At 37.5% G+C, this 13,555-nt stretch overlaps 1 protein-coding gene across 1 annotated transcript in view; it reads left to right on the forward strand.

Moving 5' to 3' along the window:
• Positions 1-13,555, forward strand: part of LOC131688832 (plexin-B) — a 695,949-nt gene that overhangs the window by 569,264 nt on the left and 113,130 nt on the right. Inside the window, exon 8 of the mRNA XM_058973381.1 lies at positions 11,267-11,750. Within this exon, the coding sequence (XP_058829364.1) occupies positions 11,267-11,750 (484 nt within the window). The remainder of the gene's footprint in view (positions 1-11,266; positions 11,751-13,555) is intronic.

A 13,555-nucleotide genomic window follows, 5' to 3' on the forward strand; every position in this document is an offset into this window, starting at 1 on the left:
TTCTCAGGTCACAGGTCATAAAAACCAAATTTAACATATCCTTTAGTCAGGCCACTTGAAACGAGGCCACACTCATATTTTCCCACAGATCGTAAATTACTTGAACGATCGTTTTCAAACCCAACTTGCATAACCAGATGGGCGCATTCCAGTTAAACCATTCTGGGTCGCACCACTTGTTATAGCAACATTCGCACTAAGTCATTATTATGCAGAGGCGACAAATAAACAGCCTTGCGTAACCAAACAAAAGCACCGATAGCAACCAATGCACCCATACTTATTCATTGATTTGTTTTCCCTTTTTTACGCTACTCGTACATAATTATGTACTTTGAAATTGTAACTGACTCCTCCCATTTTGATGTACATAGAATAGTTTAAGTCAGGTTTGCTAGGTTAGCTCGTAAGATTTTAAAATGGAATAAATCACATCATGTTAAACAGCCAACAAGGGTACTGGCTAAAAGTTTAATATATCACGTATCCAAAAATGTTGAGTTATATCTGCCTATGGCAAAACGAATCACTGGCGAGTAGAATCCGCATTTTTATTTGCTATTATTGAATGTCGAATTTGTAATATTTTGAGAAACTTACAAATCGTCGATATCTTAACCACAAAGTAGAATAAATCGGTCGCTAACTCATGGGGAAACAAAAAAACTTAATGGTGACAGTTTCAAACAACCTTGCCCGTCGTACTTAACCAAAATTTCTAATTTTGTGTCAAAAACCATTCCTGCAAGGCAGTTTTGTATGATTTATCACATGTATTAAATTAGCTATGGTAACTGGCCACAGCAGTACCACCAAATTTGTGATTTCAATATATGGGAATTGTGAAATCGTCCCCGGGCTACAACGCCCTTTTTAGTCAATGGTTACAGTTTATTTTAACTGCAAGCAATCTTTATCATAAATCAGTTTGATTATTATTAAACTTCCATTAAATCAGGTACAACCTATTTGTTGCATTTTACCAACTTAACAGTGCCCGCTTAAAGTTTGTTTGGGGTACAAATGTACCCCACAAAACCGTTTACGTTAATGTTTTGTCATGTTTACAATTCCGAAAACATTATTGAGACATTCACCGAAACGTACACGCCGCACCAACTGCTTCCTAAATGCCGCTGTAAGGTTGCCAGTAAATTTTTGGTTTAACTAGCACTTGTATTAGCTATTTGCGCTTGAAATTAAGTAATGTAGTGGTAGTAATAAGCCTCCCATTTTGGTTTAACGCAAGGACATTTTTTAAAACAGGATCAATTCTGTAATCTAAAAAGAATTTTTGAATTATACTGAACGTGGTAAATTTGGCACTACTTGCAACTGGTATAATCAATCTGCGTAAAGCGTTACATGACGCAGGGCTATTTTTTGGAATAACACGTGTTATCATTCAGCCCTTCGCTATGCAAAATCACGATATTATGACTGATGGGCTAAGCGCTATATCTTTTTGCCTTTCTCATATAGAAAGGTTATGCAATCACTCTGAAAAACGTCAACCTAATGCCGGCCCGGAGGGCCGAGTGTCATATCCCATTCGACTCAGTTCGTCGAGATCGGAAAAAGTCTGTATTTGTGTGTGTATGTATGTGTGTGTGTATGTGTGTGTATGTGTGTGTGTGTATGTATGTGCGTATGTGTCAAATAATGTCACTCATTTTTCTCAGAGATGGCTGGACCGATTTGCCCAAACTTAGTCTCAAATGAAAGGTGCAACCTTCCCATCGGCTGCTATTGAATTTTGGATCGATCGGAATTCTGGTTCCGGAATTACGGGTTTCAGAGTGCGGCCACACAGAAATTTCTCATATAAACTATAGGAAAAATTAAAAATAGAATTTTTATTTTTGATGCTAAATGTGTTCAAGGTGCATGAAACGTCGAGATTTGATGCAAACTCGAAAAAAAATTTGACGACAATTCACTTTTTTGGATTTTGGCACATTTTTGCCTTTCTCATATAGAAAGGTTATGCAATCACTCTGAAAAACGTCAACCTAATTTTTTCGACTCGCATAAGGTTTTTGGATTGTAATAGGGGCTTAGTTGATGGTTTGCGGAGAGGGGTTACACCCCCCCCCTCTACTGTTCACTCCCCTCCTTTAAAAATCTCCTTAAATCACCCCTCATTCAACCCCATCATCTTTAAACCACCACTATATCACAAAGCATACCAATTTAAGCTGGGGAGTCGTTCGTTCATGGGACTTTCACCCTCCTCACATACCCACCCCCGCATGACAAAATGAGTTAGCAAGCAGATAACATTGATCTAATGCTGGTTAGACTAATTGAGTATGATATTTTTTTGTTTCAAGCGTTTCACCGTCGACACGTAACTCATCAAGTTCGTGGCTGGCATGCCATTGTGTATAAGTGCAAAGTGTACTAAGAATGTAATGGACATTTCCACAATTATGTTGAACATAAAAAGCCTCCGTGCTATAGTTTAGAGAAATGAGAAAGGCACAATTGCACCGCTAGGTGGATTAAAACAGGTTTTTAAAAGCAAAACATCGATAAATAGTAAGCGAAAAACTTGTGAAAAATTGTATGTTTTAGAATAAAACTATCCAATTTAATTATAAATCCAATTTAATTATAAATTTAATAAAAATTAGGCGATTTAAGTTCTGGGGTACGATTGTATCTCACAAAACCGTTTACTTAGAGAAAAAATCACGAAACCGTTGTAGGTTTAATGGACAATTATTATTCAATATGTAGCAAAAAGTACTACACTTAAGTGCACTCGCAACACCCACTGTTCGATTTCTCGCAACTGTCAAAACGACCAATCAGGAGCCGATCAATAGATTGGTTTTTATTGTTTCTACTTCCCGTAGATTTCTACTCGCTTTGCTTTAGATACTATTTGCTGTACGCTTTAGCTGAGTTTTACGCGTTTACTCTGACCGCGGCCTACGTATCGGTTTTAAAGTACCTGTCGAAATTAATATTTTAAAACAGAAAGTTGAACCAATATTTTCCAATAAATTCCTATTGACTTGATTTATTACCAATTAGGCCATTACAAATATTTTTTAAAAATTATGTCACCCCCCCCTTCAAAATCGCTGAAAAAAATCAGGGGGCAAATAATTTTTTTAAATTAACCAGAATTCAAAAAATTGTCACGTTTTATAGAACAACAATAGCTTCCATAGAGTTTTGCTTTTCGTAACTGAAAACTATTATGGTAGTTTTAGAAATTACCATCCCATGATAATTTTTATTTTGACCATTCTCGGGTAAATGTGAAGTTTAAATGAGATCATCGATCCAGTCCAACACCAAATGAAACGTTTGCTGGTCGCAGAAGGAAGGACCCATCTGTGTATTATCAAACAAACATCCCGATCAGAGTCTGATAACAAATTGAGAACTAAACTTGATGTTGTGATGTAGTAGGGAATGATTGCTCAGGTTGTTATCATTTTGGTCGTTTTAACGGTTAAAAGATCAAAATCGAAAGCAGAAAAATTGCACTATGACATCAAACAGAAAACTATTCATGCTATCAGTGAAAGCAAATTGAAAACTCATTGAGATGGTGAAATATTTCATTGATAACAAAATAAGTAATCAATTTGATGAAATAGAAACAAACATTTTTTTCTAAAAATGTAAGCACATCAAAATGAGATCAAAATATGATGTTATATCTGAAAAAGTTTAAACTGATATCAAAATAAGATTTCAATTTGATGCTTGATATCAAAATATGTTGTCTATTTGCTGTAATTTTGATGTTGGACTTTGCTCGGGATCTCATGGAAAGGCTAATACAGACCGACTTCTGAATCGATTCCATTTTAAACGCAACAGTCGATAGAGACAGAATCGATTGTTGCATTCGAAAATAATTTCGATACGGAAACAATCTGAATTCAAATCAAACTCCTGGAGATTTATATGTGGTTCAATATTCAATATACATGAGCTTTACCGAAAGGTTTTTGACATTTAAAAAATTCATATGGGATAGTAGTATTCATACCGTATATCCGCAGCCATATGTGCGATTCTTATGAACTTGATCAGATCAAAATCTGCTACTAAACCTTCCATTTAAGGCTAAGCTTGTGAAAATCGAATAAGCCGTTTTCCAAGAACTCGAAGAGACATTAATTCTGAAATATTCCAAGAACCAGAAACATGCGAAATTTTCGAGATAGACGCTGGAATCAAAAGAACTTTGTCTGGCCATCAGCGATCAAGAATGCTCTAGCAAAACTAAATATAGATCTTACAAATAATGGTATCATCGGCACTTACCGCAGGAAGAACCGGGAATCCATTATCGATGTCAATTTTTGTAGCCTTGGAGTAACCGGAAAGATGGACTGAAAAGTGTGCGAGGATATATCCACAGCGACCACCAAGCGATTTGGTACAGCATTGATAACAGGACTATGAACTACACATGAATATGAATATGTAGGAGATTTATAAACGAGTGAAGATGGAAAACAGCGATTTTTCACAGGAACGTGTCCGTCGAAGAACTTGAATTTAAGGGTATCCTCTTCAACCTAAATGCGAACGAGTTCACGGCACTACTAACAAAGGCGTGTAATGCGACCATACCAAGGGATGGGAAACTGAGAAACGGTCGCCGGGTGCAATACGACGATTATCGATCTACGTATAAGTTGCCTCCGAGCTTGGAGAAGAAGTCGGAGATCACTTCGGTTTCTCATCTCGCTCAGTTCAGAAGCTAGAAATCGCTCCGCTGCAATAGCAGGGCAAGTAATCAAATTTATCCGCGCGACGCTTGGCAAAAATTGATTCCTTCTGCCTAGTGTGTGATACGTGAACAAACAATGAGTGATAATGCCAAGCAAAAGTATATCACGATGCAGGCAAACTGTGTTGCTGTTGACTACACGAAATATCCGGTAATACCATCAATTCATGAAGGGGAGCAAATGTTGAAGGTGAACTTGAAGTTCAACGTAGCTTGCGGTACTTTATGCGGTGCAATTCCACCATTTACGTCATGCGGTACTGAATATGTTAAAAAATATTAGTCAATCAGAATCATTCGCCTCCCAGAACAACATGAAACACATCATCGAATGTAATAACATTTTATACAGTATCCCAACGTATATAGATGTTGACAGCATTGAAATAAAGATACATGACCTGGCACCACGTACTAGTTCCTTCGCTATCAAACAAATCCTGTCAAAATACGGAGAGGTGAATAGTGTTAAGGAAGATAGTTGGAGGAACTACTTCCCAAGACTCCGCAACGGAGTTCGTGTGGTGAGAATGCGTCCGACAAAACCTATTCCCTCTTACTTGACTTTCACATGCAAATCACCTCATGGTGTTGAATATTCTCAACGAACACTAGTCACGCACCCAGGACAGATTCCTACCTGTCAATGTTGTGATCATCCGCTACACCACGGGAAACCTTGCGCAGAGACTGCTAAAGAAATTCCACCTGATACGACCAAAGCCGGTATACAATCATCGTATGTTAAACCACAACCAGTTGGTAAACCAACGACTGCAGACTGGGCATTCACAACCACCAGCTCAACAACGATCGGTCCCAGTACCACTAAACTAACTGCCATTACCAACATCGAAGTAACAACGATTACAGTAAATGTTTCTAAACCAACAACCAACACCACCAATAAGGAATCTAATACCGATGAAGAAGGATTTACAATAGCGACCCGTAAGCACAAACAACAAATAAGAACATCCGACGATGAGCAAGATGAATGCAGTACCGATGATGACATGGACGTAAACGAAAACGCGAGAGAAGACGGACCAAATGACCCCCAAGGTGCGCTCCACGGCTCAGTTGTGCTCACGCATTGTGCCGTGTCAAATATATTTAAAATTAAAAAAGAAGTCAGAAAGCTCGAGGGAAGCGAGCTGCAAGAACCGCTCTCAACAAAGCAGTCAAGCTGTACAAGAAAGCCTTGCCACAAAGCCAACGCGAATTTCCTTAGGAGAGATCTACAAAGTTGGCATAACAAAGATAAAAGGCTCAGTTGCACCACCTGAAAGGTGCCCGGAAAAGATGGAGGTCACCATCGAAAGGTTTTCCCCCACAACATGAATCTATTTACGTTGTACAGTGAGGAGGATGATCACAAAGATGAAGATCGATTTACCAACAAACAGCTTATCGAGATGGCGAAAGCCATAAAAGTGAAGCGATACATAAGAGCCCGGATATGTTCAAAACGATCCGATAATTGGAAGCGACAAAAGCTGATGTTGCTTCCGATGCCGGGACAACATGGAAATCTTTCAGCGTAGTCAATATATCCCTTGGTAATGTTAGAGAGAAGGAGTAATCCTGAACAAGCTAACGAAGTACGCGGACCGTGAGAACGGCATCTCATGTAATTCGGCTTCCTTATAGGCAGGGCTACAATGAAATCCATCCAAACGGTTGTGGGAGCTGTGGAGACAGCAGAGATAAGGATTTCGTGGTGCTCCCTTAGACGTGAAGAATGCTTCAATAGTACTAGCTGGGAAGCAATCGCCCATTCGCTGTACAGCATGAGTAACTCTGCAGGATATTATAGAGCTACTTTCAGTACCGAACACTGATCTACGAGACAGACAAGGGGGAATCACAACTACAACTGACGTTCCTCGACTCGACGCTGTGGAACGCAGTGTACGATGGAGTATTGAAGCTGAACCTTCCCAGAGATATAACGATTTTTGGCTTCACGGATGATGTGGTGTTCCAAGTAATCGGACAATCGCTAGAAGAGGAGACACTCGACACGGAGACGATTGCCCAAGCTTAAAAAGTCGAGTTTCAGAGTGATTGCACAGTCTTCCTTATATGAAAAACCTTTGACCGATTTTCATGCCTTGTGTGTACAGTCGGTCCTTATGCCGCCACAACGGAACGAAAACTATTCAAGCAACCAAAAGTTAATACCTTAATGTACTCTTAAATGTTTACATTAAGTTCATAGAGAACTTTCAAGCTTTTATTGGGAATTTAGAAATTGCACTGTTCGGAAAATTATTTAAAACGAAAACTTTAGCATCCCTTTCCTATGTGAACTTTTGATTGATTCAGTAATGTTTGCTTGAATTTTTCTAGTAAAACAAATAGCTCAACCCCGCTATACGAAATCACCCTGCGGAAACGTCCACGAGAACAATCGAAAGAAAATGTAAAAAGAAAAAAAATTGTGTTTATTAAAATAAATATTTATTTTTTGTTTGCCCCCCCCTTCAGAAAAAAATTTGTACTTGGACATAATTTTTAAAAAAGATTTGTAATGGCCTTATCATGAAAAATAAAACGCAAAGAGGTTTTAGAATGAAACACGTATTGTTGAATGCTCTCTCATGAATGTTATTTTAAAACAAAAAATTCAGTCAGTTTGCGGATCTGAAGAGACAGAATTTTATACAAGAATAAAAAATACTATATTTGGGCACCAGAAAATACGACGAATTCTAGCGATTTAAAGGTGCTACCATTTGGTACGGTTATATTTGTCTTCCATTCGTATCACGAAGAATAAAAAGACACTGGGTTTTGTGTATAGACAGCGTCAAGAAATGGTTGGGTTGTTTTGTTCAAAATCCGAACCCGACCCGACCCGACAATTTCTAATTTGAAAAACCCGACCCGAGCCCGAAAGTTCAAAATTTTAAAAACTCGGACCCGACCCGAGCCCAAGAATTTCAAATTTGAAAACCCGGAACCCGACCCGAACCCGAGAAGCTTCAATTTATAGAACCCGAACCCGACCCTAAACCCGTCGGGTTCGGGTCGGGTCCGGGTTTCGGGTCTAAAAACCCGAACCCGACCATCTCTAATAGACTGATTACACCCAAGTTTGAATGAGTATAGCCCCGACTACACTAGTGTAGTGCACTGTTAAAAACGAAAATGCCATAACAAAAGTGTCTTTGAAGATGGCAATAACATTAGCGTATTATATAAGTTATGTTTAGGTTTTTTGCGATACAGTTTAATTTCTAGTAAGGTTAAATTATAATAAAAAACTACAAGGGGCAGCCCTATGGGGTTGCACGAACTGTAGACGTAGGACTATTTTCTTAGTACTTAGTGTGTGGGAAAAAACACCCGGACCGGTGAAGAAAAATCAAATTTTTGACAATATAATCACATCTCATGTATGGACCAAGCTTTCTAGTTGCTCTCAAACAGATCCTAAAAGTTCAAACACCCATGGATAACCCCAAGTTTGTAGATGTGTTTCGATGCCACAGGATTGTAAAATGGTTAATATTAGGGGACTTGTGGGTAAAATGAACAGGGGGGTAAAATGAACAGGGGGTAAAATGAACAGGTAGCCAAATCAAGTCAATGTTAGTTAAATTTAGAACAAACTTCACAGAAACGTGACCTGCCAAGTATTCAAAGGATATTGAAATAATTTCTTTTGATAAAAAGTTGTCGAATGTGAAATAAATATGATGAAAACCAAAATCGGCATTCATGTTTGTCGCTGATGCTAAATTCGGCATGTAGAATATAAGGTCTTTTGTGATGAAATTTTAATTTTATTGTGAAAATGGTGTTACATGACAGTAGTTGAACCTCTTCCAGATATTTCACAGCAATAAGTAGGGATCAGGACAAATCGGCTCAAGCGGAACGGCTGTTTGAAAATAAAATGTCTTAGGGGGTGAAATGAACAGGTTGTAGTGGAGGTAATATGAACCATTTTGCTGCTCCAAGTACCAAGCCTCAAAATTAATCGCTAAGTTCAAGTTGCTATATCTTCACTGTTCTCAATCACTTATTAGGTAGAAAATAATGAGTTTGCTTAACGTGTTCATTTTACCACCAGTTCCCCTACGTCATGAAAATTCAATTCTTCCGTGACATTTTTTTTTGCCTGCAAAATGCCCTGTGTGTATGCAAAGCTCATGATTTGTTGGGATATTAGCATTGATCGGAAAATGCTTTCCAACGCTGAGCATTGCATACATACAGGACATTTTGCAGGTCACCAGAAGCTGTTCATTTTACCACCACCACATGTTCATTTTACCCACTCGCTATAAACATGTCTCATTTTTGGACATGTTTAGAAATCAAGAATCATGTTTGAAAAAATGTGTTTATGACGAAGTATTTTTACCAGATATGTACAAAACATGTCTAACAAGAAACATATAAGGTGATTGTAATATCTCATTCACTTATTAGTTAGAAAATAATGACTTTGCTTAACGTGTTCATTTTAGCGCCAGTTCCCCTACCTACCAACACATTCGCCCCAAACATTGAACCCAAGCGCACAATGCAAAATGAGTCAACGCTGATGATGATGGGTAGAGCGAAAGAGACAACTAGTACCACCACGACACTATTAGCGCATTTCACCAAAATTCCACGCGGCCTTTCCCGATTGAAATGAACGGCCGCGCTTAGCCCATCTGTCATAATATCGTGATTTTGCATAGCGAAGGGATGAATGATAACACATTTTGTTCTAAAAACAGCCCAGCGTTATGCAACACTTTGTGCTGGTTGATTATACCAGTTGCAAGTGGGGCCAAATTCACCAAGTTCCGTAAAATTCTTTTTAAATTACAGTATTGATAAAATTGCTTAAATTAGCTAAACTAATTAATCAAATCCTGTTTTAAAAACTGTCCTTGCGTTTAAACCAAAATGGGAAGCTTACTACTATCACTACATTACTTAATTTCAAGCGCAAATAGCAAATACATGTGCTAGTTAAACCAAAAATTTACTGGCAACATTACAGCGGCATTTAGGAAGCAGTTGGAGCGGTCGCCTGTTAGACGACACAGGGTAGCGTCCCTCTACAGCCAGTGTAACGGACTTCTAACTCAGCTACACTGGCTGTAAAAAACACAGCGCAGTGATCTGCTTCGCCAGCCGTTCAACAGGGAACTGAGCGTGTCTGGCCAAGTCCGTTCTTTAAATAGTCGATGATGACGTCATTCATAGAAGCGTAGCGCGCTAGGTACACCAATCTGTCGTACAGGGCTTGGGAAGCGCTATCTTCTGCGTGTTAATGCGCGATATTTTGACAAGGTTGTATATTATTTAATTTTTTAATGCTATGATATCAAAAATCTTTGGGTTTAGCTATTGGAATCTATTCTTAAAAGTATTTCGGGGCGATTTGTGCAAAAAATTTGAAAATTTATCGTGAGATGGCTGAATTATATGCGTTTAAAATTGGACCACTTTTCGTTACACACCATTTTTGTAGAATTTGCAGAGTGCACCCCCCATATCGAAAACAAAGACGTAGTCCTACGTCAAAAGTATTTACTAAACAACTATTGGTTTTTTTGTTACAAAAAAATTCGGTCTTCCGTTCAAAAAAAATCTAAAAGTATCTCAAAATATTCGGAAAACATCAACCTTTGATAATTCGTATTGAAAAGCTGGTTCTTTTTCACCGATCTAGAGATGTGGTTTCATTTAGTCATGCGATGCACACTTCCTATTCCTACGCGATGCGCATTCGCCGTCTGCATCAAAGTGAGCCATGCGTTGAAAGAACGCACCGTTACAAATGAAAAATTATCAATACAGATTATTAAAGGTGAAAGATTGACGCGTAATTTGACATACTTTTTGAAATTCTTTAGCGTAAAGAACACAAGAAAAAATGCAATTGAAATTTTAAAGTAGATGCAAAGTACAGTTATTCACACAATAATACAGAAGAAATATTTTTATGAGATAGTATAAATATCATTCCACAAGTGTACAAAAATTCATTCAATTATCTTCAGTAGTTTTTGAGATATGAAATTTACCATTTTATCATACAATAAAGTTGAAGGGTTAATATCTCAAAGGAAAAAAGGAGTTTTATCGAAATATTTATTCCAAAAGCTATTTACCACATTACCTATACAATAAAATATATCTCATGAAAATCGGTGATTTTGCGAAAAATTCGAGGAACACTTGACATGGCTTTACTCAGTAGCATTTAGCATTCTTCATACTACCATTAGCGCTTGCATATGTTGAATATTATTTTAAAGTTTTAGCATTTTTGTTTATACCGCTTTAAAGTTGGAAAGTGTTGCAAGTAACCCCGTTTGGCGGTATATAATTTTAAAACCAGGCACATTTTGGGCTAATAAAAAATCGATTCTTTGAAATTCTACTGTGGTATAATCCCTTAACAATATGCTGCAATCCTATCAGTTCACTCAAAAACACTGATGTATAAAAAAAATCAAGGAACATTTTTTTCTATTTTTTCAGGATACCTAAAGTACGATCTCATGAAACCGTATTCATTTTCCCACATGCTTTTTGGAATCATTACTGGTACTGTATTATTCATAGTATCACTAGTCATTATACTGATCATCTATCGTCGCAAGAGCACTCAAGCCGAAAGAGAATACAAACGCATTCAGATACAAATGGACACTCTTGAAAGTAACGTTCGAATGGAGTGTAAGCAGGCCTTTGCCGAGCTTCAAACTGATATGACGGACTTGACCGCTGATATAGAGAACAGCGGGATCCCAACACTCGATCACGTTAACTACATTATGAAAGTATTTTTTCCAGGAGTCACCGATCATCCGATCCTGAATTCGTCAAAGTTTCGAATGAACATGTCTCGGACTAATTACGATCAAGCTATGATGCAGTTTGAACAACTGATTAATAACAAAACTTTTGTGTTAATCTTCATCGATACATTGGAAGCTCAGAAGTCATTTAGTATACGAGATAAGTGAGTAATAATTGATGTTTTACTAAATATTATGTTACGGACCATTCATATATGATATTATCCGGGGGGATGAGGGTGTAAGATAAGATATGGGGCATATTGGAGGTACTAGAGGAGGGGATATAAAACTGTAAAGATTTGCGTGGTCTACTATATATGAAAGGCCGAATTAAAGGGCCGAAACCATACAAAGCCGAAAACCACAAAAGATCGAACAACAAAAGGCCGAATTACAAAATACAGAATCAAAAAAATCCGAATCATAAAAGGCCACAAGGTCTAATTTAGTTGTGCAATGTAGCTATTATTCGTGTGCTGTTCAGGCTTGCTGGAGCATCACTCATGATGCAAAAATGAGGTGAGGTATCAATATTCTGAGGAGGACTTCACACACCTCTCCAATAGCAGAAAAAAAACTCTTCTCCCACTCAACAAGCAAACTCATCATCAGAGGTGATGACTTGTTCAATGATTAGAGGATGTTATGTGCATCACACAGGAGAGGCGACAGCGCAAAACTGATTGAAGATGGGTTGGAATCCCTCTTCCAAAATGCTGAGAGTGTGGAGCGCCAGAGTGATTGTTTCCCTCTCTTGTTTTAATGGAATTTTGTCTGCTGCGTAGGATGGGGATATAAGTATAATTTTCGTGGTGTAGATCAGTGCTTCGTGGAATATGGATATCATCATGTGGTGGGAATGTAAGAGGCTGGAGGACCCAGTTTTGACTCTACTGTGGCAAACGGCCTTGAGCACAGGTTTCAATTGAGCGAGGATTCAGTGGCCTAACTAAAATACTAACGATCAGACAACACTAAGCTCGGAAAATTTAAAATCAATCCTATTCGTCAAACTCAATAACACCATAATAGAAGATAAATATTTTGATTTTGAAATCTAATACAACATGAAATCGCTTCCAAGTAAAATGGGTGCAAAATATTCGATTCTATTCTAGCGTTCTTTCTCAATAAAATTTAAAAAAAAAATGTTTTTATCAAATAGTTTCGTTTTTATCTCTATTATATATTGTTTCGGCCGGTTAATTTCCAAGTAATGAAGTTTTAAAAAATAGTTGTTTGTGTTTATTTATTACTAAATGTCTAAGTAGAAAGTTTGTGCGGATTAATTTCCAATCGGCAATACATTTTTAAAATGAGATATTTATCGACAGCAATATTTAAAATTATATATAGTCGAAAATTTTATGCTATTCTGATTATCTTTCAACGCTAGGGTAATGAGCCTATTTTCGGCCTGTTTCTGTATCCGTTGATTAGAGCAGTTTTTCCCATCTTTGTTCAACGTATTGGATTAAAAGGTAAGGCAATAATTGGAACACTCGATTCGAGTTTTCGTTGCGCTTAAATACGAACATTTTACAGCTTTCATACCAATTCAATCAGATTCACAAATTTTGTTTTCGTACTCGAAACGCTTCTCCATAAATAGTTTAGTTATAGGTTTGTAAGAGGTTTACCTCTTTTCCCTATATTCGGAGCAGAAGACGAAGCTTCTTATTTTGATACTGATTTCACTAAATAATCCCCCTAGAAGAGAAATAATGTTTTAAACAGATTGATTGACATTTGTAAATTTTCATTGCAAAGTATTAAAAATTGGGTGAGTGGCATTGAATTTTCAGGAGGAAACTCGAAAAAATGCGGTACACACTAACTTAAAACCTCCTATACTAATCGTTTAGAAATTTCGCAGAGTTCTTTCTCACATCATTGCCCAGGTACCTACGGGAGTGCTTTACAACATTATTATTATTTTTTAAATAACATGTTAACCGATTTCTTA

Source organism: Topomyia yanbarensis, chromosome 3 (genome assembly GCF_030247195.1).
Source record: "Topomyia yanbarensis strain Yona2022 chromosome 3, ASM3024719v1, whole genome shotgun sequence".
NCBI lineage: Eukaryota > Metazoa > Arthropoda > Insecta > Diptera > Culicidae > Topomyia > Topomyia yanbarensis.